This window comes from Ipomoea nil, unplaced genomic scaffold (genome assembly GCF_001879475.1).
Source record: "Ipomoea nil cultivar Tokyo-kokei standard unplaced genomic scaffold, Asagao_1.1 scaffold2036, whole genome shotgun sequence".
Classification (NCBI taxonomy): Eukaryota; Viridiplantae; Streptophyta; class Magnoliopsida; order Solanales; family Convolvulaceae; genus Ipomoea; species Ipomoea nil.
This window is the reverse complement of record NW_017618464.1, coordinates 6,737,035-6,764,033: the sequence shown is the minus strand read 5'-3', so window position 1 is coordinate 6,764,033 and position 26,999 is coordinate 6,737,035. Positions and strand designations below refer to the sequence as shown.

General features: G+C 34.9%; 4 protein-coding genes across 8 annotated transcripts; 1 reads left to right on the top strand and 3 right to left on the bottom strand.

Annotated features, from left to right (window-relative positions):
* The first annotated feature begins 8,966 nt into the window (after positions 1–8,966).
* On the top strand, positions 8,967–11,183 carry LOC109147693 (MOB kinase activator-like 1A). Its single transcript, XM_019295326.1, has 7 exons — positions 8,967–9,208; positions 9,393–9,441; positions 9,896–10,004; positions 10,282–10,375; positions 10,447–10,580; positions 10,673–10,836; positions 10,931–11,183. Exons 1-7 carry the CDS (start codon positions 9,183–9,185, stop codon positions 11,000–11,002), a joined length of 648 nt encoding a protein of 215 aa, XP_019150871.1. The 5' UTR covers positions 8,967–9,182; the 3' UTR covers positions 11,003–11,183.
* Positions 11,184–11,263: 80 nt separating this feature from the next.
* Positions 11,264–13,619, bottom strand: LOC109147692. 3 transcript variants are annotated; one of them, XM_019295323.1, is made up of 9 exons: positions 13,302–13,615; positions 13,043–13,223; positions 12,896–12,948; positions 12,428–12,464; positions 12,284–12,352; positions 12,085–12,189; positions 11,845–11,995; positions 11,608–11,684; positions 11,264–11,459 (listed from the first exon to the last, which is right to left on the bottom strand). In XM_019295323.1, exons 1-9 carry the CDS (start codon positions 13,394–13,396, stop codon positions 11,394–11,396), a joined length of 834 nt encoding a protein of 277 aa, XP_019150868.1. In that variant the 5' UTR covers positions 13,397–13,615; the 3' UTR covers positions 11,264–11,393. The 3 variants fall into 3 exon arrangements, with proteins under 3 accessions (XP_019150868.1, XP_019150869.1, XP_019150870.1); XM_019295324.1 differs by having other exon boundaries at positions 11,267–11,459; positions 13,043–13,220; positions 13,302–13,617; XM_019295325.1 differs by lacking the exon at positions 12,085–12,189 and having other exon boundaries at positions 11,267–11,459; positions 13,302–13,619.
* A 7,485-nt stretch (positions 13,620–21,104) lies between these two features.
* LOC109148137 lies at positions 21,105–24,315 on the bottom strand. 3 transcript variants are annotated; one of them, XM_019295940.1, is made up of 4 exons: positions 24,224–24,315; positions 24,090–24,147; positions 23,780–23,952; positions 21,105–22,217 (listed from the first exon to the last, which is right to left on the bottom strand). In XM_019295940.1, the coding sequence occupies exon 4, from the start codon at positions 22,187–22,189 to the stop codon at positions 21,254–21,256; it is 936 nt and encodes a 311-aa protein (XP_019151485.1). In that variant the 5' UTR covers positions 22,190–22,217; positions 23,780–23,952; positions 24,090–24,147; positions 24,224–24,315; the 3' UTR covers positions 21,105–21,253. The 3 variants fall into 3 exon arrangements, with proteins under 3 accessions (XP_019151485.1, XP_019151486.1, XP_019151487.1); XM_019295941.1 differs by having other exon boundaries at positions 23,780–23,993; positions 24,090–24,264; XM_019295942.1 differs by having other exon boundaries at positions 21,105–22,201; positions 24,090–24,264.
* A 44-nt stretch (positions 24,316–24,359) lies between these two features.
* LOC109148139 lies at positions 24,360–26,825 on the bottom strand. The gene is made up of 2 exons (XM_019295943.1): positions 26,365–26,825; positions 24,360–25,042 (listed from the first exon to the last, which is right to left on the bottom strand). The coding sequence occupies exons 1-2, from the start codon at positions 26,676–26,678 to the stop codon at positions 24,625–24,627; spliced, it is 732 nt and encodes a 243-aa protein (XP_019151488.1). The 5' UTR covers positions 26,679–26,825; the 3' UTR covers positions 24,360–24,624.
* Between the last annotated feature and the right edge of the window lie 174 nt (positions 26,826–26,999).

Here is a 26,999-nt window from a genome sequence, read left to right as displayed (position 1 = left end):
GCATGTGATGTTGTTAATATAAATCAGCATTAAATAACTTAGATTTTTCAAGATGAGTAGTTTGAACCGAACTCGATTGCTAAAGTCGTAAATTGCCATCGTGGTATTATATCATTAATATGTTTATTTATTTATACTCCGAAAATAATTAATAAAGAATTTTGATATTTGATTTAATTACTCCAAATAGTTTACAGTTTGGTATACAATTTTTATTATAATTTTTTTTTCATAAATTTCATTTTTAAAGCAGTGTGGTTCATGGGATCAATTAGGAACAATGATCATTTAAAGGAAATGGACAATTTAATCTGGTTATTAGGTGACCCTTACTTACAATCAACTAGATATAGCCTTTTCTTGTATAACTAATCTTTTATCCCATTGAGTAATTAAGAAAGGGATTGTTTAGATTGATTAGGAATTTTATCACATATCATGGATGTGATGTTTCATTATCAGTTAATTTAAGAAAATTTTTTAATCAATTAATAGTAACATGGGATATCAAGCTCATCACCCTACCTCTCAAAAATGTGATGACAGTCTATAAGAAAATAAAATTGCGCATTTACTATTAGTTTAATGTATTTTCTCAATCTATAGAAGCACAAAAAATCAATACCAGACTCTAACACGTAACCCAATTTAAAATAGTCACTTGATACCACTTGGCCACATTGACCATTGGCACACTATTTGATACTACCAAAATTTCGATCTATATGAATAACATTTTCTATAATAATAATTTTTTATTTTTTATTTGTCAAATATTTTATACTAGTAATTTCATTGTAGTCCCTTGATGGATCATAATTTATTTCATGAATATAGAAAATTAAATACATTGAACTTAGTCAACTTAGGTATTCTAGAAAAGAAAAGAAAAAAAGTCAAGTTGGGCTGGCTGCACATACATCTAAAAAATATAGGAGTTATTTAGCAAATGAAAACTTCATTTTCAGAACCTACTCAAATTCTAGGTTGGTAATTAATTGGTTTGACTTAGTAATTTGGTATAAATGCTAGCTTGTTTAAAAATTCTTATGATTAATTGTGTACCTATGGTCCATATAATTTACTTGAAATTACATAGTAATTTATTGATATAAATAACTATAAATGCTAGCTTGTTTAACAATTCTTATGATTAATTGTGTACCTATGGTCCATATAATTTACTTGAAATTACATAGTAATTTATTGATATAAATAACTATAAATGCTAGCTTGTTTAAAAATTCTTATGATTAATTGTGTACCTGTGGTCCATATAATTTACTTGAAATTACATAGTAATTTATTGATATAAACAACTATAAAAGTATTGTATATATACTTTGCAACGCGTAATATTTGTTGAAAATGCATAACGATTAAAATGAAAAATATGAAATCAAATAACAAAAAGTAATCTAGCATGCATGGAATTAGGATTCACTAGTTAAATGAGATGATGGAATACATATACAGAAATGTGCCATCTAAACAAATTCACTAGCTAGATTTAACTCTTTGCCTTTGTAATCATATTCGTTCCAGGAAATTACAATTCCATTCTCACATGATTCTAAAGATAAACAAATTTATTCGTTTGGTTGGACGGGATTTTAATCCTCATTTTCAAGGAATTAGAATCTCATGTCTCTTTTGGTATTTCAATTCCATTGATTTTAGGAAGAAAAAAAATTATAACTTTGAGACACAATTATTTTTATTTTTATTTTTTTATTTAAAAAAAAAAAAACTTAAAATTGATGTTTGACATCTCTCTTTCGATTATAACATGTCTTCTTCTTCTTCTTCTATTCTCAACCGTCAACACATAACGTTAATTAGTAGTCCAACCTCAATCAAATATGTTTTCTCAAAACCCTCTTATCTATTTTATTGCTTTTATTATACAATTCTAGAGTTTATTTACAACATGTTACATAAAATTTTAAAAGTAAAATTTGAATTTGGTCATATAGGATTTATAATAATAATCTAAAAACATAATAAGTGTGAATGAAAGTTATACCCCTGATTTATGTCCGTTTTTTCCGTTAAGTTTTTTTGTACATTATGCTATAAAGGTTGTACATTAAAATATTTTGGACAAACATACCCCTACCGTTATAACTTCTGTTATCTTTTCCACTATTGGTACCATGCACATGCATCCACCATAATATATACACATTAAATATTTGAGTTATATGTTAATTATTACATAAATATAAATATCAAATTTATAAAAATGATTTACATTATTATTATTATTTAGAATAATTTAAATATCTAAAATCTAAATAAACTTAAAATTTTAATATAATGTATTAATATTGGGCACCTATTTTTTGCGCATCGCGCATAAAAAATACTAGTCTACTATACTAATAAGAGCCCAAGAGAGTTAGGCCTATAATGGGTAGAAAAAATGGCGGTCAAATTTTTTAATCAAATGAATGGCTCAGATTGATCAGATTTTAATTTTTCCTTAAGATTTCCTAATTTATCCTTAATGAATATGATTATCCGTTAAATTTTCCGTTAAATATTATCTTTTCCGTTAATTTATGTTAATTCACCATTAACTTACTCATTGATTTCAATAAGAAAGGTCTTAGGTTCGAACCTCATTCCAATCAAAGTTGGCATAATTAGTACCTATTTTACTCTTATTAAATTAAAAATAATAATTTAGTAGCTACAAAAAAATAATACATTGCATTTATTTATTTTAGAATTATGTGTCTACAATGTCGTTATTCAAAAAAAATTATTCATTATCACTAAATTAAATAAGAGAAATAATTTCATTAGTTATATTAGCTTTATTTTTCTCCAATATAAAAATTCTTTAATTCAAATTCATCAATTGATTATATTTGTTACATTGTCCCTACAATGTCTTTATTAAAAAAAAAAGATTCATTGTCAATAAATTAATTAAGAGAAATAATTTTATTAGTTATATTGTCTTCATATTTCTCCAATTTAAAAATTATTTACATTCAAATTCATCAATGGATTATATTCACTATATTGTCTATTATCTTTTTTGTGCACTATTTGTTAATTAAATATCAAAGTTATAATACAAAATAATGCTATATATTTCAAGTATTTTATTAATACCATGAAAAAATTAAAAAAAAAATTAATAAGGCCAATCATATTAACTACTTGAGGGATTTGTTGACAAAGAGAGTATTCAAATCACACAACAATTTGAAGTGAGAACTACCTCGCAATATCCTTGTTTAACAATCAGGAGTTAGCAATTAACGCTCGGATTATATTAGCGAATTTGACTAGCGAACTATATCAACGGTTGATAAAAAGATATTTGAAAAAATTAACTATATAGATTAACATGTAAAATGACCTAAGGGTATACATATATTTAATAATAATAATAATAATAATAATAATAATAATAATAATAATAATAATAATAATAATTGTTTTTAAAATAAAAAAAATTAAAAAATATAATTAAGCCAATCATATTAACTATTTGTGGGATTTATTGACAAAAGAGTATTCAAATCACACAATAAATTGAAGCAGGAAACTACCTCGCAAGGTTCTTGTTTTGCAATCAACAGTTAGCTCTTCAAAATTAGTATATATTTAATATTTTATGCCTTAATTTTTATTTGCTCTCCCTTATGTCCCGTATTTGGTTTAACCATACCTATACAATTTTTTTATTGACAATTATAATCAATCTTGACTATATTATCTTGCATTTGTAAACTTAGAATTACATATTCAAATACGTAAATTCAACATTCAATTATCTATGCATGAACAATTCTCTTATAATCTTGCCTTGATATACTTTAAAGTACTTATTTAAAAAAAAAACATTGCGCATTATCCCAACCGCGCAATGCGCGTAAAAAACTAGTAATATTAATAAGTATGAGCATTTTGAACTTACCCCAAAAGGCTAACTCAATGGGCTAGTAAGCAAGGCCAAATGCCGGTGCGTACAAGGAATCTACCCACTTTGAACATAATTCCCACAACCTTGATCTCTTACCTCAAATACTGCCCACTAAACCATTAAGCTAAGCCCGTGCGAGTGCATTTTGAACTTTATACTGCTTATTCCTTTTCAATTCCATGTATGACAAACATTGAAATTGAAATTCTTAGTAATTCATTTAAATAAAACACTAGAATTTAAATTATCACATTATTATCTTCATCTCTTATGGAATTGAAATTCTTTTCCAACCTAATGTCCTCCCTCCAACCAAACATCCCGTTAAATCTTTTAAGAATCGAAGTCTAATAACCACCGATAATGACTAGTTCGTTTGAACTAGATCACTCGAACAGACTCCTCTTGTTGAAACATTTGGATTCAATGGGCTAACGGCTAGCCTCACTTGATCGAAGACACATGGGCCAAGCTCGTACTTCATAATCTATGTGTTTCTTGAACTTTTTTTAGACGTACTATCCGTTTTGATTACTCCGTAGACATAAATTTAAAATATTTAACTTATACTTAATGAGCTATTAAGTCAATGTTCACTATTCTGTGAGGTCGAAGTGTGAGATAATTTTAATTTGAATATTTAATTTATACGTCTCAATAATTGTAATAAATTATTTATGAGTTTGATATCATGTGCAATTTTCATTCTTTTTGGTAGACCTAAAAATCTGAAACGACAAATGTAATACCTTAATGAAAAAGGCACAATAATATAATCTCAATAATTCCAGTTTGCAACCGATAATTCCCACAAAACTTGAATTATTAAATGAAGACCGGTCCGAGGTTTGTTGTCTTGTTAGATAAGGTTTTTGTATTAAAATTGGTATGATCGATCGATCCGATCAGCGTAATCATAAATCATAAATCATGTATCTTAATCCATTAGATAATCTACACTCATCCACTAATTAATCAGTTTAACGCTTCCAACTAACCACATGCGTTTCCGGTTGGTCGTTAATTATAGGTACTAACAAGTAAGCTTCTCAAAGTGTAGGTCTTCTGAATTATATTCTGATCTAAAATATTCCAATACATATTCTAGTGTTTTTAATAATAATAATAATAATAATAATAATAATAATAATAATAATAATAATAATAATCACTATATACTTCTAACATTACTTTATTGCACGAACTTTAGTGATGGTTTTACAATGGCGCGCGATTATAATTATTATCACTGAATAACTGTTTGTAAATAATTGAGATTTGGCTACACATATTTCAATAGTTCTTCAAAAGAAAATACGGCAGAATCACTTTGCAACACACATGTTTTAATCGGCGGGATGAATTCAAGTTATTCTTAATAAGTATTACAAATACGAGCGAAATTTATTCAATTCACATCATTGAATAGTAAGTGATTGTGAGTTTCTCTAATCTCGATTCCACACTAGCTCATTATTGGATAAAAGATCAAAATATATATTATTTAAGAATGTTTCCATTTTCAAAAAGAAAAAGAAAAGAAGTAATAATACATCTGGAATTTAAAGATTTAAATATTTATGGGGTAAAGTTTATAAAAAGAATAATAATATTAAATTTAAGACATAGTTTGAATATATTGTAAAACCTTCTTTCAAAGTCAAAATATGAAATTCAAATTTTGTAATTGCATTTTTTTGTTTTTCTATTTTTGACCACTTTAGTGTCACATTGTTCCTTTTAAAAGTGAAAAATCACGTAACTCATTAAAAAGGGACAAAAACTTACGATTATTTAAAAAATTTCAACCATTAAAATGGTCATAATAATTTTAAACTTGTGAATGAAAAATACGGAGTATCTTATTTCCATGCATTTTGGAAGTTAGAATTTTTTTCACTAACCATGCTTAATAATAATAGTAATAATAATAATAATAATAATAACAACATAGGGAAGGAGATCCAAGTATGTAGATGATTAGGGATAGTAGGTATTGAGAAATTAAAAGCAAAGCCATTGGTCTAAGCTAAATGATAGATCCACGAGGAAAAGTGGGAAATAATAATGCATACATTATACATGCATGTTAACCAATGCTTTGACGAAATGATGTGCACGGTTTCCCTCTCCCAACACAACACATTATATATATCATGCCCTTCTTTTTCTCTTTTCTTTCTTTTTGTCCTTTCTTTATTATATATAGAATTTTAATAAAAATTTTATTTGCATAAAATTTTCATATCCTTTCTTATTTTTAAACAATTTTTATACTAATATATTTAAATGTAATTTTTTTTTTAAAAGTACATGTGAGACATGGTTAAACTCAATCATAAGCATTCAATCTCTAATACTAAATGCATTTACTAATACGAGAACATTTTTTTTTCTAGAGAAATGAACAAATAGAGTAAGAAAAATTTTAAAACAAAATAATTTTATTTGTACATTTTTTTTATTTGAAAATAAAAAATGAAAAAGTGAAAAGGAAGTAAACACAGTTTATTGATTGATTAGATAATATGTAAAAAGGGGAAGATGAAGTATAATTCTTAGAACCAATAAGTAATTAATGGGTCAAAAAATAGAGAGTACATAAAATATGAATATGTATATAATTAACTCTAAAAATATGATCAGGTAACTTGCGCTTAGTTGATACCTTTGTGGCTCTCATTGAAGGAAGGTCACGGAATTGAATCCCGTGACAAGAGAAACGAAACAAAAATAAATAAATATTAATAAAAAGGACACGTGTCAGCTCCAGAAGGGCTGCACTATCCAGTTCACGTAAAATACTTTTTAAAATTTATTTCCAAAGATGAAACAATTCAAAATTGAGAATTCGAAGTCAAAATCACACTCAAATAGAATAAAGTTTATATTTCAATTAGATAAGTACTTTTGAGTTTTGAACCTTGAGTTATATAGATTTGGGCTTTGAGCATGGCCCAATTATTAAGTTTGGGCTAAAAAATATAAAATAGCAACAATAAAAATATGGGCCCAATTATTAAGTTTGCAACACACCCTCACACCTAAAAAGGGCAATTTATATCCTATACCACGGCGCGCGTTGCACTATGCGCCCAGATGCAAAACGACGTCGTTTTAATATATATATATATTTTTTTGAAATTTCCCGCCCCAGTCAATGGCAGTAGTTTTTTCTTTAAAAAAAACCCGCTGTTCAAGAATGTACATAATGTTATACTAGAATACACATAATTGTATACATGAATGTACATAATTATATAACAAAATATACATACTTTTTTTAAAAGATAATACACATAATCTAACATAATATATAATAAACATAAACTTTTAACATAATACACATCAACTATTAACATAATACACACAAATTTTCTGATTCGGATGTACATAATTGTATAAAAAGAATGTACATAATTGTATAAAAAATGTACATAACTGTATGAACCAATACACAAAACTGTATGAACAAATACACATAACTGTGTGAACAAATACACATAATCCCAGCAACTTCCTACCGCGCCTCCCAAAACGACCCCAAAAACGACGTCGTTTTGGGAGGCGCGCGGCGCACAGTGCTATGTGCGCCCTGTGTAAGGTATAACGATTGCCTCAAAAGCTCCCAGGACAAGTAAAATATGGTAATAGCAATATGTGAAGGGTACTCAACTTTCATTATTTTCAAAGAAAAATTAAAAAACTACATGAATTTAGGCTTTGGATTCTCTCAGGATAAGTTTTATAAATAATTACTTGTCAAAGGTAATCAATACTTTTTGAAAAAAATACACCACCTTGATAAGATCAGAGTGTATGTTAAACATTTCCCCTTTTACATGAACAATACATAGATAATTTCATTGTTTATACATGTTCAAATATCATTATTTTCGAAGAAAATAAATAAAAAAAAAAGCTACATGAATTTAGACTTTGGATTTCTCTCAGAATAAGTTTTTAAAAAAATTACCTGTCAAAGGTAATCAATACTTTTTTAAAAAAATACACCACCATAATAAGAATGTATGTTAAGCATTTCCCCTTTCATATGAACAATACTTAGATAATCTCATTGTTTATACATGTTCAACTTTCATTATTTTCAAAAAAAATTAAAAAACTACATGAATTTAGACTCTGAATTCTTCTGAGAATAAGTTTTTTAAAAAATACCTGTCAAAGGTAATCAATAGTTTTTGAAAAAAATATACCACCTTGATAAGTGTTTATGTTAAGCATTTCTCCTTTCACATGAACAATATTTAGATAATCCCATCGTTTATACATGTTCAAATTTCATTATTTTCAAAGAAAATTAAAAATTACATGAATTTAGACTTTGGATTCCTCTTAGAGTAAGTTTTTTAAAAAATTACTTGTCAAAGGTAATCAATACTTTTTGAAAGAAATACACCACCTGGATTAGAGTGTTAGTATTTCCATTTCACTTGAACAATACTTAGATAATCCCATTGTTTATACATGTTCAAATTTCATTATTTTCAAAGAAAATTAAAAAACTAAATGAATTTAGATTTTGAATTTCTCTCAGAATAAGTTTTTAAAATAATATCAGTCAAAGGTAATTAATAGTTTTTGAAAAAATACACCACATTGATAAGAGTGTTAGTATTTTCCTGTTCACATGAACAATACTTTTCATCACTAAGAAGTAACCCTTGATGTATAAAAGAACTTTACCAGAAGTTCCGCCAAATACGAGGTGGTGCTATTATTAGTTAATTTAAGTTTAAAACAATTTCTTTAGGATCAGTCAATTACAACACGTCACGTCAACAATATTATTGAAAGTTTTGATGAAAAAAAGTGTACTCATTCATTCATCAAAGCATTCTAAACGAGATTTCAGTGCCTTTTTGTAAATCATATTTGGTGCATAAACAAGTGTTGGTTGGTTGGCTGCGCTATGGCATTACAAGAACACCACCTGCCTCTGCCTGCACGCACAGTCGCACATATACACACGAAGCATGCAAGCATATATATAGAGAGAGAGAGGAAAGAAAAACACAGCTTTTAGAGAGAGAGAGGAAAAAGGGGTCGTCTTTGTTGTTGTCCGGCGTGACCTCTCCATTGCCAGTCTGTCTTTCGTACCCCACCCTCCCAAGCAAGATATATAGCAGTTTTCCTCATATATATATATATGCAGCATATATAGGCACACACATAATTGAACTCAAGAAAATTACCCCAGCCCTCTGTGCTCTCAACCATGAGTCTCTTTGGCATTGGGAGCAGGTATATTCATATCTGGGAAGTACTAAAACTCTAAAAGAAATAATCTTTTTCCCTTTTGCCAGTTTGGGTTTCTGTTGTTTGTGAAATTTCTAGCAAGAATTCTTGCTTGTTAGTTATATATATATGTATGTTTAGGGCAATGTTGATATAAAGCTTTTTGCTGTTTTTCTTATTGTGTTTGCAGAAACCAGAAGACATTTCGTCCCAAAAAGAGTGCCCCATCAGGAAGCAAGGTTGGTTGGCAATTGGTTTTGGAATTTATGTTCTGTCAATAAATATTTTTTTATTTCTAGAAAAAAAAAATGGTTGGTTATGGCTTTATGGCCTTTCATTCATTCACTTTTTCTTTTTAGAAAGGATTATATTAAGTATTCAAAGATGTCACTATAAGTCAAGTGTCTTGTAGTTTTAATGGTCATCACTATCTTTCATTCATTAGCAGACAATTGATCGAATGAAGAAAGGTAAGATGAAAATTATATAGAATGAATTGTATTTTTGGAATAACTAATCTTTTGTTTTTTTTTTTTTAAAGCTAATAGTTTCAGGTTTAACTGATATATGTACTCAAGTGATATATTACTCTTTAGCTTTAACTTGTTGACAAAAAGGTTCACCTGCTATTGTACATTGATTAGACATTCCAACTGAACAGTTTTCTCATTGTTTAATTTGTTTGAAATTCAGGGTGCAGAACTTCAGAAACATATTCATCAAACCTTGGGGAGTGGAAACTTAAGGGAAGTGGTTCGTCTTCCGCCCGGGGAAGATCTTAATGAATGGCTCGCTGTTAACAGTAATATATTACTTCCTATGAAACTTCTTGTCTATCGACTTATATATAGTGTCAATTTGCATATGAGTTTATAAGGCTATGAGTTAGACTAGCTAATTGATTGGATTCAGTTTTTTAGTGTGGTTTGGCCTTGTGCATTATAGCCACATTGTATCTGGATTCAGTCTTTTCGTGTGGTCCAGAAAAGGGATATCGGCCCAATCTTAGACTATAACATATTAACATCTCCCTCCGTGCACTTTTAGTGGAGATTAATAGTCTGTTGTATTGTATACAGCTGTGGATTTCTTTAACCAAGTGAATATATTGTATGGCACTCTCACTGAATTCTGCACTCCAACAACGTGTCCAACGATGAATGCAGGCCCGAGGTATGCTTCTTAGCTTACGCCTATTCCATGATTCCACTCTCGTGATACAATATAATTTGTTTTTTGGGAAGGTATGAGTATCGATGGGCTGATGGGGTTGCTATAAAGAGACCCATCGAGGTTTCTGCTCCTAAATATGTTGATTATTTGATGGATTGGATTGAAAAACAGCTAGACGACGAGACAATCTTTCCTCAAAAGTTAGGTGTGTATGTACACTATATCCCTCGTCGGGGATGAAACGAGCTTTTTTCCTGATTAGGGACAACGGGTTTATACTTTGTATTTGATTAACAGGTGCCCCGTTTCCAGCCAATTTCCAGGATGTTGTGAAGACGGTGCTTAAGAGGCTGTTTCGCGTTTATGCTCATATCTACCATTCACATTTCAAGAAGATTGTGAGTCTGAAAGAAGAAGCTCACCTTAACACCTGCTTCAAGCATTTTGTTCTCTTCACATGGGTGAGTTTAGTTTCCTTGAATAAAACGCCTCGAGTTTCTTCTCGTGCTTTTCTGTTATCCTGACGCCTTGCCTACTCGGGTTGATCAAATGTAGGAGTTCCAGTTAATCGACGAGGGCGAGCTTGCACCTCTCTATGAGCTCGTCGAATCCATTTTGCAAGCTTAGGATCATCTTAATTGCTGTTTGTCATTCTATTCATTAGTTTCTTTTAGCTGAAGAACGATGATACAAGGAATTTTGGGTTCAGTTCATTGTTTCGTTTGTGTTTTCGAGCAAATGTTGATTGTTTTCTCGCATTTTTTTTTTTTTTTTAAAGTTTTCAAAGATTTCTGTCTTGCATTGTGAATTGTATGTTGAGTATGAATCCCTAACCCATATAAAATTCTTAGTACAGGTTAGTTGCTAACACTCTGTAATGATGGGAAGTAGTTAACGCAGTTAATACGGATTATTACTTTAAAACTTACATTGTATAGATTTCCTATGTTGTTTTCTAATAATGATGTGTCCATTCCCTTTGCAACTTGGACACAGTGGAGAAGAGGAAGATCGAGCTTTATGGTTTGATGCAAAGCAGGTGAGGTTGTTCGCCCGAGACTTGAAGGCTTGCTTCTTCAACCATCTGCGGGAGAATGGAGAGACAAACAGTTAATTGAAAGATGCGTTTCGTTTCAACTAAAAGCTTAAACTGATAGTGAGACTGTACGTTTATCATTTATATATATTATGCTCAACACGGTTAGTGCTAATGTGCAGAAAGTGAAGGGTACCTGAAAACCAACTTTCGAGTACAGTTGCTGTGCAGAATTGTTGGTTCTGTGTACATGTACAAAGACTAAGTCCGCACCTGTACATGAGCGGGATCGAGTTATTATCGATGTTAAGAGTCTCACATTGAAAATATAAGAGAGAATATATGGGTTCATTAGACTAGCAAATTGATTGGATTCAGTTTGTGGTTTAGCCCATATGTATTATAGCCCAATTGAGTGACAAAAATCCCTCACCACTGGCCTTGGCAGTAGTAATGGCAAAGTGCAACATGTTGCTTGCAATGCCCTGTCTACGGGCCGATTTGGCTACACATAAGTTTGCTATATAACCATATCTCGATGTTTTGCTGTCAATGTTGCAGAAACCGGGGGCTTTCACCATTTCCTGCCAGAATTAGGGAAGGATGAATATTGGTTGTCTGTTAATGATTATTTCTGAGATTTATATGATGTTTCTTCAGGTAAGACTTATACCCCCAGAAAGGTTTCTCCAGGCAACAATTGCCCAATGACCAAGTCTAGTGTTCCCACCATATTCTTCATCAGTGGACATCTCACATCTCCTTCTTTCTTGTTTGCCTGTTTAAGTTCAATATTACTAATTACTTCGCTATCGACAACACAGCAGATCAAGCCAAAACCAAAAAGAAAAAATGGTTTCGAGTATGGTTACCGTGACAACTACACAGGTGCATTTCTGCCCGAATTGTGCCTTGCATCGTCGTTTTAAAGCATTATACTCCTGAAAAGAGAAATCAGGATTTCATTGCATTGTAATTCAACTATGATGGAATGCTGCTTTGTTCTTAGTTCTTACCTGTTCTGCATATTTCCTTTTGTAGGTGTCTACATATCTGTGAAAATCAAGAAAATCTCGAGTTAGTAGACATCACCGAATCAGCCTCAGCTTCAATTCCTAGCTGAAAGAGAGTTGTTGAGCAGAGGCCAGTAAAGGGCCAAGTCCAGCACCCTGTCTCTCGAAAATGTGGCGTTTTCGCTACTAGCTATAGTTTTTGGTGTACTGGTGGTAAGCATTTTGTTAGAAGTGAATAAAGTAAGGATATGAAGGGCCAAGGCATATGAAAAGCCAAAGGGATGTGAAGGGCCATGGATAGTAAAGTAGGGATGTGAAGGGTCTTCTACATTGTGTTTAGCATGTATATATATGGCAGTGTGTAGTTGAAGGTAGGAAGTAAGAGAAATATATACAGAGTTTTATTTATTATCACGTTTGATCCTAACAATAGTTACCATTCCAACATAGTACAAACTGCATTCTATATACCTGTCTTGCTCTTGTTCTTCCCAGTGGCTCTCTGCACGCAACCATGCTGCTGTCTACCGAAACAACCCAGAAAACATCAAGCATTGAGCGATGAAAAGTCGATGAAAGTTTAGATTTTTGCAGGTAAAAACAGAAACCTTAACTAACCCAATATTCTTCATCAAGAACAGCTTCCCGGGCCACGAATTGCCCAAACTCTAATCTTCTGTCCTGAATGAGCTTTTCAGAGGGAAGCTGCAGATGTGATGCAGAAACTGTTTGCAGTTGATGTGGTTTAAACAATTCTTCTCGATTGCTCGTCGGGGAGGAACTACAATTCATTATCCTTCTAAACACAAAAAAGAACAAATTAAACAACAGTGAATATGAATATGAATATTCATTCATGCAAAGGAGAAAGACTCACATTGTGTAAGATGCAGGAAGAATGTGGGTGTGTGTTCTAACACCATAGCTGGAAGGTTTCAAGAAACTGGATCTCTGCAAGGCCATTGTAGACATGACAGATTATGCTCTTTGATTGCTTGCTTTTCAATCAGGGGAAGAGCAGAGAGAGATGCAGGCTTTTTCTTATGCAGCAATAATTGGAATTGCCTGCAAAAAACAGTTGTTTTGTATGGTTTAATCTTCTGGAGAGCACATGGGCAGCTTAAACAGCAGATTTTAGACCATTTCTATATCTGTAGTGGGCCATGGATAAAAGACAAAATCTGTTTTCAGCTACCATGATTCCCAGGTATCTTTGAAATTCCAATCCTGGATTTTTTTTTTTCACCTCTTCTGTTATTGGTTTCTGAGAAAGATTTTTCTCAATTTGTAGCTCTTCAGATACTAGTCCCCACCTCCCCGGCAAATTATACCATGGACCAGGGTCTATCTTCTATTGTAGTCCAAAAATAACCTTCAGATTCTGTATCTATAATTGACACATTCTATACATGTAATTGATAGTTTCTGTACATGTAGTTATAATATTATGTAACCTTCAGATTCTATATCTATAATTGACACATTCTGTATCTGTAGCTATCATATTATGTGTCAGCAATTAAAGTTATTTGTTTACATGCACAGAAACGGTTAACTGTATGTACAGAATGTGTTAACTGAAGATACAATATTCTTGTATCATGGTTCACAATGCAATATAAACCATGATTATAACAATTGATCCCCGTGCTCTAAAAACCCAAAATGGGTTGGCGGCCGCCCTGACATGCCCAATTGGCACGTAAAGTGCACGCATCACTAATGAGGATGTTCTAACCGAATCTCGGTTGGACCCCATTCGGAACAACTCTCTTAATAAAATCACGACATGCATACGTATAGATTCAAATTTCAAATCTCTTGTAATCCCAGAATGTGTCTTTCTTTATTAAAGTATTTGATATATAATTAACTGAACGTATTCTCTTAAAATATTTAATATTTTTTTTACATGGTAAGCGATGTAACTTTAAAGATAGTGTGAATAATTGATTTTGCCTAGATTAATTTTGAATTCTTGTGGAACTGAAACTCGATGTTGGATAAAGAGAGGCTCTTATTCAGCAGAAGATGGGTGCCATAACTTGAAAATTTTTTGTCATAATTTTGTTTTATTAGATGTATGGCCTTGTGAGCTCACCGTATTCCTGTCAAAGAGCAACAATTGGAAGCACATCACTTTCTGACTGGGATGGGCCATTATGCATATGTGCATCTATGGCAGCCACCCAAGATTTCTTATCATTTAAAATTTTTATGTAAAATTTCAATAAATTATGATTGTTAGTGCAAGATTATTCATGTGGTTTTTAAGTTGAATTTTTGGTAACTTTTTTGGAGCCGAGTGAGAGAAAAAAAGTAAGTGGTCGCTTGAGCATTCAATGCACCTTGTTAGCACATGGAATGCACAGGTCCTCTGGGCGTGCTCCGTGCGTCATATATATATATATATATATATATATATATATATATCGGATATTTAAAAAGAGAATTTCAACCCACTTTACGAATTAAGGGATTGAACATTGACTTTTTTTTTTTTTGGGGGGGCGGGGGGGGGAGGAAGGTTCATGCACTAGTATCTGTATTTACAGGTGCAACTAATTTCATCGAGTTTTCGAAGTCCGTTGCTTTTGTTTTCTTATTTTCGTGTCCGATTACAATAATCTAATTTGCCTATTTGAAGGTGGGCGGTTTATACAACCCTTGTTGAATCGATAGCCTAAACTGTTCTTTGGAGCTAGAACCAATCAATAGAATGAAATAATGGTAAGCCTAGGGTGAAAAACATGGCTCAAGAGTATCTATACAAAACCATTCTCTTCTTCACTCAAAGAGGCAATGCACCTTCTGAATGGTACTTGATTCATAAAGAATGCTCATGTTAAAGTTATACAGACTTTCTAAAAAATGGTCACTTGGAGCATACTCAAGAATCAATTGCCACCCCTCCAACATGGAAATGTATAAATATGGAAATTTCTTTGCAATTTATTAGAGGGTACAAAATAAGAGCTGAAAAACGCAAGGTCTTTCTTGTCTTTTCCCTCTTTATCTCTGTTATAACCGTTGTATATAAGCTTGCCACCTTCCCCTCTGTAAAACACTTTTCACTTTTACTTTCTCTTTGCTCAATGAAGTTCAGTTCTAGACTCTTTTTTTAATATCTTTGTCATGGTATCAGAGCGGCGTACCTACGCCGCCGCTGCTCCGGCGTACCTACGCCGCCGCTGCTCCGGCGTAGGCGAAACAACTCAAGGAGTACAAGAAGCCTCACCGATCATTCGCTCACCTGCTCGTAGCTCTCCCGTAACAGCTCCGCAGCGGAGTCTTTTCACATCAAGGAATCGAGCTTTAGAAGATCTGGAGAATCCTCTAACGTTTGGCATCAATGACAATCCGAGCGTCATCTTAGTCTCTCCTGCTCTAACTGGAAGTCCGAATTACGGATCGTGGAGCATATCTATGAGGATCGCGCTTGAAGTGAAGAATAAATGGAGTATAATCGACGGAACTATCAGTGTGCCGACCATAAATCAACCAGAGTTTGCGGCGTGGAGGAGATGCAATTTAATGGTGTGTTTGTGGATTTGTAAAGCTGTTCAACCGTCGATTGCTCAAAGTATCATGCGCATGGACAAGGCGAGAGACGTATGGGAAGATATGAGGGAACAATTCTCCCAACGCGATCCTCACCGCATCTCCGCACTTCAGAATGAAATTTACAGTTTAAAACAGGGAAAAAACAAGAAAGACCTTGCGTTTTTCAGCTCTTATTTTGTACCCTCTAATACAATTTGGATCAGAGAATAGATTCAAACTACATTATGCTCACCATAGGCTTAGTGGTTGAAACCTCCACCGGTATCTGTATATATAGATTAACCGTTGAAAAGACTATTCCCTTATTTGGAGTTAATTCCATTTTTGGTCCTAGACTTATAGTGGTGTCGACAATTTTCATCCTCCATAATTAAAATTGCCAATGAATAGCCACACTTATTAGTCGTTGGACACTTTTAGTCCTCCGTTACAAGTGCCGTTAGTTGACCGTGAAATTGAAGGGTATTGCTGTCTTTTTATGTCTTCTTCTCCAAATATTGACAATCTCCAACCAAAGCTCCCATTCTTATCCATCCCGTTCAATCTCGCCACCGCCAATCACCAGCCTGATGAACCTCGCGACGAACTCCGTAACATCGCCGCCGTCGGAGAATGGCAAACAAGGTCTCCAAAGACTCGAAGAACCCTGTTTGAAGTAAATATTTAGCTAATTCTAAGTGTTTGGTACCAAATTCGAAGCAATTGCTATCTGATTTGAAGACCCACACCAATCAACCGAGTCCCACTTAAGCATTTCATCGAACACCTTTCTCTCATACTCAACCCCACCGCTATAGCAACAATATATATGAACTGGAGTGTTCAAAACATTTCTATCATCACCGAACCCCAACTTCACCACTAATCTATGCACCGTTTCGCCTAGCCTCAAGTCTCCAATGCCAGCACATGCCTTAAGAACAAAAGGGTAGGTAAACTTATTAGGCAAAACGCCACGATGAAACCAGAGGAGATTGGTTCAATTGTGCCCAGGTCTCCCTTCTTTGGATTCACAGTGGTGCTGTAGACGGTGCTGATGGCTGCTGCTGCTCGTGGACGAGGGAGAGAAACAGAGAGCGAAGACCAGAGCTGCTGGATCTCTTTTTGATCTGTTTCTGGCAATCACAATCTGCCCATGCCCATCGTCGCTGCTTGCCGGAATAACATCATCATCAATCTCGCCGGTCAAGATGCAATGTTCTTCCTTCCCTATACTGTCAATTCAAAAAAAAATTCCAAAAATAAGGTGATTCCATTCCAGGGTATCATAATCAATTCATGTCTATGAATACAATTACCCAGCATTTGCAAAGAAACATTAGGGATTAGAATCTAAGATTATGAGAAGATGGGAGTTGATACCAGGGAGAAATCCAAGGAGGATTAGTTGACTTTGAGGCCAAGGGGACTGCCTTTCGATCCCAATCATTTTCCATCCAAGGAGGATTAGTTGACTTTGAGGATTAAAATATATATTCCGATTCGAGAGCAAAACGCAGAGCGGCGCCGGTTCTTTCGCCCAAAATCGAGAGGTCTGCCCATCCCCTTTTTCTTCGGAGACGCGGCGGCCTCCACCGCCTACGTATCGGTGGGAGACAAAGATTCACCGGCAGCAGACTGCAGAGCAAGGGGCGGCGACGAGGATATTATCGCAGGCGGCTTCATTGACGGAGCGTACTTCTGCGACTAGGAGAAGCTCTGCTTCGAACGGCAATCTTTAACAGCGCTAGTCTCTGGGAGGTCCGGGTCATCAGCGACAACAAGCAAGGACGAGAATTCGCCGGTTAGAACAGATTACGGGCGATACGTTTGAGGACGGGTGTACAAAAAGGGGGCCAATTTCGATCGTTCTTCATCTCTGCTATCTCCGGATCTGGACACCAAAACCAATCATTCTTCTTCACACAATTTCATGATCATCACCAATCTCACCAAAGATCCGTTCGTAGATTTCCGAAGTTTCGTCCGGCGGCGTTGGGTAGCTCTAGTTCCGGCGGCGAGGATATTATCGCAGGCGGCTTCTGCGGCCTTCCTCGATATTATCGCAACGCTGACGGAGTCTTCAGATGAATACTTAGAAGAAAATGGCATAAAAGACAACTTTACCCTTCAATTAGACGGTCAAGAGACGGATTCACTGACGGAGGATCAAAAGTGTCCCACGACCAATAACGGTGGCTACTAAATGGCAATTTTTATTATGGAGGATGAAAATTGTCGACACCCCAATAAGTCTAGGACCAAAAATGGCATTAACTCCCTTATTTGATTTGAATGGTAAACCTCTTCCCAAGACATTAGTATATGATATGATATTGTGAACATTAATGGAATTCATTTTCCACGATTTTGATTTCTTGTTGAATTGTTGAAAGTCTTTAGGCAATATCCATGACTACTCAATGTGCTTTGTACTCAACCAGATGGTCAATGTGCTTTGCAAAAGTTATTCGAGTTAAATCTTCATCTTAGTGCAATTTTTAATTTAACCAAAACAACTTTTAAGTTCTACACATAACGAATTAGGCATACTCAATGGTAGTCCCCTAGCTTACTGAGCAGCCGGCCTGTATCTCATGTCTGGTTGATCATTAATGGAATTTCCATACTTTCCTTTCAAAAATTAGCCATACCCAATTGTAGTCCCTTAGCTTTGTTGTACCATATCTTGTTGGCTTTGTGTTAGCGAATCGTTTACAAAATCAATTCAGATTGACTTTAGTTCGTTTAGAAAATGCGGTTCGAGAGACTATATGTGGAGTTATTCGACATAAATTGATAGCCCTCCTCAGAATTTGGTAACTTCAACTCCCTTAACAACTACTTATGAATCCTTTTTCGGGTTACACCCATTATCTCAAGTTTTGGATCGAACTAATCCATTGACACAAATAATTCATGGGAGAAAATTTAGTTCTTTGGGCCCTGGAGGGCTGACAGGGCGCACTGCTAGTTTTCGGATACGAGATATCCACCCTAGCCACTATGGGCGTATTTGCCCAATTGACACATATGAAGGAAGTCGATAACCTTCGTCACCATTTGCCTTCACTCCCTATTAGAATCATGCATTCTCTTGAAACTAGATTCATATTTTCTTGTGCGAATCAACGATTAACTGCTATTGTATCTAATTCGAAATAGATTGGGAATCCTTGAACATCATGAAAAAAGGAAAAAAATAGTGAACTTAGGAATCAAAGTGAATACCAAGAAGGAACTTATTGGTTTCGATTATTCAATCTATAGTAAAAGCGTAGTGTGAAAAGAAAGAGATGACAAGCGTTATTGCATAACCCTCATGACTTTGAAGTCGAAAAGAAAGAGATGACAAGCGTTATCGCATAACCCTCATGACTTTGAAGTCGATAGCACATGATTCGATCACCCTATGGAGTAGAAGTGCATGGATGCTTCAATCAATATTTAACACCTTGAAAATTCCCTTCCTTATTTTGTCAAGTCTCATTCATATGGAAGTTCTCTCAAAAGTGTTAATGCATACACAAATATTTGAACTTTGTGTATGCAACAAGCATTTGTTATGTTTGGGAACATTATAATATTAATTTGTAATTCAACTATTCAAAGGGCTTAGTTGTTGTTGTTATTGGTTTGCACCCAAATCAACAATAAATATATGAGTTGGCGTCCACATCATATAAAAAATATAACGTGACATTCAAATCAGTTATGACTAAATACTATCTTACTATAGTCAATTGTATCTTTTTTCTTTGGCCATAGGAATACTCCGGAATATAAACCAGGGCAACAAAAGTGGAGCATACGACGATGCCGCCTGTTTTCATTTGGTGGAAGTCCTGTCCCAATCATGGGCAGTTGAAGAAAGTTCTTCCGATCATTGTGTAAGCCAAGTTGGGCTTGCAGCACAATGAATCTGCTAAAATGTACTCCGGGATATAAACCAGGGCAACAAGAGTGGAGCATACGATGATACCGCCCATTTTCATTTCATGGAAGTCATGTCCCAATCTTGGGCCGTTGAAGAAAGTTCTTCTGATCATATGCGTAAGCCAAGTTGGGCTTGCGGCACAATGAATCTGCTAAGATGTCCAAAGAAACAGAGGTGTCGGAGCTGCTACAATTGCTTCAGCGGGAGATGTTGTCAGTATTAGAAACGTCCTTAATTCCTTGATTCATTTCGTGGCGCGAAATTCATCATTGGCTAAACAATTATTTGGTTATGCCATTTTGGGCTTTGCTCTAACCGAAGCTATTGCATCATTTGCCCCAATGATGGCCTTTTTTATCTCATTCGTATTCCGAAGTTTGAAGCACAACTAATACTCCATAGCTTACTATAGATGATAAAGTGTGTTCAATTGTATCTTTTTTTTTTTTTTCTTTAAGTTTGAAGGTCTCACTTCTGATGAACGTGTTAACTTATCATTCTTTATTAACAAACCAAAATCATTATTGACCTTGTATTGTCTTTCGATTAACTTATATTTATAGGGGGGAAATGTCAAAGTGACCCTCTAAATTTAACAAATAGTGCAATTAAATCGTTTAATTAAAAAAAAAAACAATGAAATCCCCTAAACCGGCAAAATAATACAATTAAACCTTATTATTACCTAATCAACAGGTTACCAGTTGTGTCCTATAATTATGTAGATCATATGTGTACAATTATTTTATTTTTATTTAAAAAAAAATTAAAAACTATTTTTTAATTATTAATTTTAAAAACTTTTATTTTTTATTTTAAAAATTTTAATTCACACAATTTGGTTAGCCAAGTTGGATATTTGACAGCACAATATGACATCGAGATGACGTCATATTTTTACCAAGTTAGGTTAAGTTGACTTGGTTACCACCAAACAAAAAAAGCATTAATGAACAGCCGTTACACATAGACTAAATTAATGAATCAAATTACTGAAATCCCTAACCAAGATAAGAAGAAACCACTTTCATTATTGCTTTAATTCCCAACTACTCACTGCAATCAAATTCTTGTAATCTAAACTCACTTCAATTCATACACTCCTAATAATATATTTAAAATTTACTTAATTTCGGTATCGAAAATTCAAGATAGAGATATTTGATATGATCCATGGATTTTTGAGCTACCCTTTTAACTATACCAATTTCATCTGAATAACATGCAAGATAATCTAATAAGATAGATAACATTCAAATCCAGATAATTCAGAATGGAAATGGATGACTAAAATGGTAGCTAGACCACTTATTGACTATAAACTAGAACGAAAAAGTAAGCACATATACTCACAGGAACGGACCTGGTTTCGTTGATGGGTATTGAGGCAATGGAGCGGTGGGGCCCCTCGGGATGAATTTCCGCATCCAGATGTGCTTACCGTTGATGGTAAATTTCGCCTTCTGCTGGCCGTTGAGAATGAGGTTGATGATGTCAGGGTTGAAGAAGACGACCCGTGCATACAGTGCCTGTTCGAGGGGCTTCACCGCCTGCATGTGGACAGCCTCGATGCAGTTCCCTAGCAGCTTGGTGAAGAACGCCATAACTTCCCATTCGGCCACGGGATAGCCCTTGGAAAATGTGGCGAACATAGTCCTCTCCTCTGGTGGTAGGATGTTGGAAGGAGGAGGTCTTGCCTGAGATGTCTCACCTCTTGTTCCTGTTCTGGGCTGAGGTCTCACCTGCAACGCCTCACCTCTTGGTCGTCCCATTTGGGTAGATGGCGCTGTGGGCACCTGAGCTGCTGGGGGTATCATCACCATCCGATCAGAGAAACGCTGTGCGGTGTTTCTATGAATAGCTGCCTCCATGAGATCCGTCAGTGCCTTGACGCAAACTTCAGCTACCACATCCTTGATCCCATGGGATGCTGTGACCTGATGTTCAAGGAAAAAACGGAGGGACAACTGTTTACCCACAATTCGTTGAGTTAGTAATATTTCGCTTGATGCAGGTGAGAGCACCCCTTGGGTGTCTCGGATGCATTTGAGGCATACTGTTGCCTCCCCAGCAAGTCCATTGATCAAACTCTTGGGCAAGGACAAGATCGTTTGCACAACGTTGTTGAACCCAATTCGCTCCAGCCAAATCCACAAGGCTATTACCCATGCAGATTCGAAGGGGTCGTGTCCCAGTTCAAAAACGAGCATTGAATAGAGGTTTCTGTCAATTTTATGGAAAGTCATGAACATCTCATCTGTCATTTCAGAATGCATAGCATCCATTGTAAATTACACCACTGAGATTTTACACCTGTTAACAAGAAAATTCACACCATGAATCTCCCAGATATTAAAATAGACAAAAAAGAAGCAAGACAAGAAAAACATAACGGAGAGCGCTGTGAAACCAAAACCAGTAACACTCTTAGTACAAAAAAGAACACCAAGAACGCCAACCTGTTTGGTAGATTTTGGCCAATATTTCACAGCTCAAAATCAAACTAACAGAAAAAGGGAGTCTTACAAAGAAAAGCACAGCAAATAAAGTTAACAGTATTTTTATTGCTTAATAAGAAGAGGAGAAACCTGAAGAGGGGAAAGACACTCGCCTTAAGAGCTCGTTATGCAGTAATCTCATCGGACTGACCCAATTTATAGGGCGGCACTCTCACATAGCTTAGTGTGAGAAAGTGTCATGAATGCGATTTACTCGATGTAAAACCATGACAACGAGGATTTATTATACTTTTGGAAGCACTCGAAAGCGTAAACCATCTTTAGTAGGTAGAAATTAATGTTTTTGGAAACAACTCTATAGTGGCATGGGCTACATTTATATTCTTCAAATATAACTCGCATACAAGTTTTTAACAAGTCCGAGGAAGGGCAAAGTCATAATGGATCAAAAAGTCGATATCATATGCACCTAACCACGTTACCAGTAGTTTACAATAGGTAAAAGAAGGTTTAATGTATGCCTTGAATCCTTTCATCCTAAGCCTAATTATGTCCAACCTAACAATGGTGACTAAAGCCCTAAAGGATTTTGGTTCAGTGGGTTCAAACATATGCGTGCATGTGTACAAATATATACTTTGTATACTCTATTACATGTATAAAAGTTCATGTTTGAGCCTGAAGGTGAGCTGATGGAGCTTGAACTGAATTTGAGCACACCACGACAAATCCAATCCAACAAAAAATGTTTGGCTTGATTATGATCACTTGCTGGCTACTATTTCCCAGATCTCAAGGGATATTTTCAATATTTCTTTCTTTCTTTTCATATTAATTTCTTCAACATTTACCAGAAGAATGTGAAGAAACAATTCAAATTCAAAGGATTAATATAGAACAGTTCCACAAGAGTAAGCCCACATTGCCTTTTTTTCACAGGAGTACATGCCTCTACCAAATCAGATATGCACAAGCCAACTCCAAAGTGCTAACTATTTACTCTGTATTTTTTATAGCCTTTCATTTATTGTGTGTTTTGTATTTACCAATATGTTTATATATATATATATATATATATATATATATATATATATATATATATATATATATATATATGTGTGTGTGTGTGTGTGTGTGTGTGTGTGTGTGTGTGTGTGTGTGTGTGTGTGTGTGTGTGTGTGTGTGTGTGTGTTTTTTTGAAAAAGGAAAGTTAATCGAATTAACTCAAAAACTGAAGAAGACAATCCGGGGGACTAGTCTCCCAAGAAACATGTACAGACTGAGAACCAGAGCCCCTAGCAAGGCATAGAAAAGGCAGTAATTATGTGATTTATCTCAAGCCCAAAATTTACTTAATAGCAATTAGCAAAGCCTGCTTTGCAGAACATCCTCCATTCCCCAGGTTCAATAACATACCTTGAAAGATTTGAAGTTGGAGATCCATAGTCTAGTTCATGCCACTATATCTTCTGATTCTTGATAGAAATGGCAGCTTAACTTTAGATGCTCACATGTTGCCTTTCAGTTTTGGCAGCTCTGACTATCCCTCATCCCTCACATTGTAAACGGGAGCTAAAGCATAGCCCAGGCTGCCCAAAAGTTGAATGAGTAACTAGAACCATCCCATCCACTACAAAGAAGTTGAAAAAGAATGGAACCTGACATTATCCATTTATACCCTACTGGAAAGAGAGGCAATGACCGCAATGTGCTAACTTTTCAATACCTAGCATCAGGATGTTGTGCCAAGACTTCTTTTGGTAGCCAGCCACCAGGTCTCCTCACTGCAAGGAGGAGAACAGTATGGTTTAGCCACCGTTGTCAAGGCAAAATAGCAGAATTACACAAATAACAGGGCACCTGCATAGCTGTAAAACTATTCAAAGTTATGCAGGCAGCTTTTGCAAAATTGCAACCCACACATTCCAGGAAAGAAAGAAATAAAATCTTGTCTACCATCTTTGGCAGAGAGTTTCAGCCTAAAAGTGAGAGCAAATTCAAGGAAGATGGAGAATTGTATTGCTAATGCACTCAGATATACAACAGACAACAGCAAAAAACAGGTTAAGCAGTTTGTGTCGATGATGAAATTACATACTAAGGATGCCCAGGAGGTATGCCTTGAGCAGTGAATACAGAGAGCAACAGCCCACGATAAAAGCCTAAAACAGATAGGAAAATATTCCCACCTCCATGAACATCTATGGAACTTAGGTTCATAGGGTGACACAGAAAACTAAACTACCGTCAACTTATATTCTCTATTCCTTTGCGCCAGTGGTGTTGGGAGTTCCAGCTGCAGCACCTTGCAGATCAAACAAGGAGAAAGAACGCCATCCAAGGAACTTCTGTTCAGGAGAATTCTGAGTTTGGGGAGGGAGAGGAGGAAGAAAGGAACAAGGTGGCGATGGATTTGAGTTGAAATTCCCTTCTTGAGTTGCAGCAAGACCCAGTGAACTCCTGGCATTAGTAGGTCTCTTGTAGAGCCCACCAATATTGCTTTGACGCATCTGGTTACGATTCTTATTAAATAAATTATTATAAGCAAGCAAGTTTTTGCGTTTCCTTGTGTATGCATTCTCTGGCTTGACAATGTCATTGAGGGAGGAACAAGAAGCTGCGTGCGATAGACTTGTAAAAGATTTAGATTTACCAGCATAGAAATTTGATATGCCTCTCCTGAAAGAAAGGAAAAACAAAACATTAGGAAATGAAGCAAACAGAGGTTCACTGTTTCTTAAGTGTAATGCATTAACAAGTAAAACCAAACTTAGATACATGCAAAATACACAGTGCAGTGCATGATGATTAATTTTTCCAAAAGATCACTGCCTTGAAATCAAGATGGAAAACTTTTTCAATATGCCTGAGCAATGAAATACCCTAAAAGCAGAACTTCAGAGACTGTCAGGTTCCTGTATCTTTGCAGCAAAGAATGTGGTCCCAACAGCATTTACATATAAAAGGCAATACTATCATCAGGACCATCATCTAAAAAATATTATCCAAACTTCAGAAAAAGTTTCCCCATGATCTCCTAACTGAAAATGAAATGAATTTCATACTTAGTTCTTGGTATTAGTATTCATTATTATAAAAGCATCACCCACTGTAAAGTATTAGTACTCCATATTATATAAACATCACACACTGTAAAGTATATCATTGCCCATGACATTTCTTGAAAGATAAAGAAAGAAAGAGAACAGAAAATTGGGTTGCATCCATTTGCAATCACTGACCAGATGTCAAGCATTAAAACTTTTCTATGTTCAGCACAGACCATTCATCTTTCAAGATAATATTAAGCTATCTTTACTTTAGCTTAGATGCACAAGATTAGTCAACTCAAGTTCTGCAGGATATGTAAGTTTATTGTTTGGATCACACCAAGAGATTCCTAGGATACATAATGTATTCCAAATTCTAAATAGGTAAACTAAATTTCCTTTTTCCCCTTTTACCACAACTTATTAGTCACAAGATTGGAGTATCATTTTACATGGAGCATTTCTGCCTAAAAGAGAAAGAGGAAAAAGGAAAGAAAACCCCTAAACCTTCAAGTGCTCAAATTAGAGTCACGCATCTACTTCTTTATCCATATCAGATCATCATGTGTGCACGTATACAAACAGAAGTAGAAGACACAAAATTCCTATCGGAGTTCCCAAAATGTTTCAACATTTTTAGTTAACTTCAGAAGCATAATTTGTATTTTTATAGAAAAAAATACATGTCAAAACATTATTGAATCCAAACCCAAGCAATTAACATTCTGTTCATGCAAGAAATCAGTTTGTAGCATCAAACTCACAGACAGAACAGAACAAAGAGCAAAATTTCCAATATCCGCACACGCAGCCATGCAATCAAAACTAAAACCTATCCTCCAAGTATAAAACTAGAACAAACTGAATCAGAAGTCACAACTTCATAATTTCAACACATTCGAAGCCTAAGGTGATCTAAAAGCCATTAAGAAATGAGTTAAATCCACATACTTAATCGGCAAAACCTCCTCCAGAGCCTCCAAATTGTCCAGAGCCCCACCCTTGAACGAGCTGTGCACTTCCTCGCCGTCTCCGTCCGCATCGCCGCCTCCCGAAGACGACCTTCCTCCCGGCGAATCATCGCTATTCCTCCCAATAGACGAAGTCGACGACGAACTCCTCTCCTCATCCTCCTCCTCCACCGTACCCCGCCCTACCGAGAACTCCGTCGCCTTGTAGATCGGCATACACGTCATTCCGTGCACAAATCCCGGCCGTTCGATCCCGTGATCACCGGTACTGTTCCCCTCCAGCGCAATCGACATAGTTTCAGTACTGCAGAACAAGAACAAGAAGATACATATAGACCGTATACCTCGGTGTGTATATGTATATATATAGTATCGATACGATATATATAGATATAATACGATATATAGATATAAACGTACAGTTAGAGAGAGAAAGAGAGAAGAATAAACTGAGGAAGATGAAAGCCTTCCTTATCTTTTAACCAGACAAAGATTATAAAATACTGCCAACTTGGATAATTAAGTAAGATTATCGTTTTAAATTTTTTATTTATAGAAATTGCTAAGATGATATCCTACGTGCCGCTGCACTGTACTGATGGGCCCTCATAATAT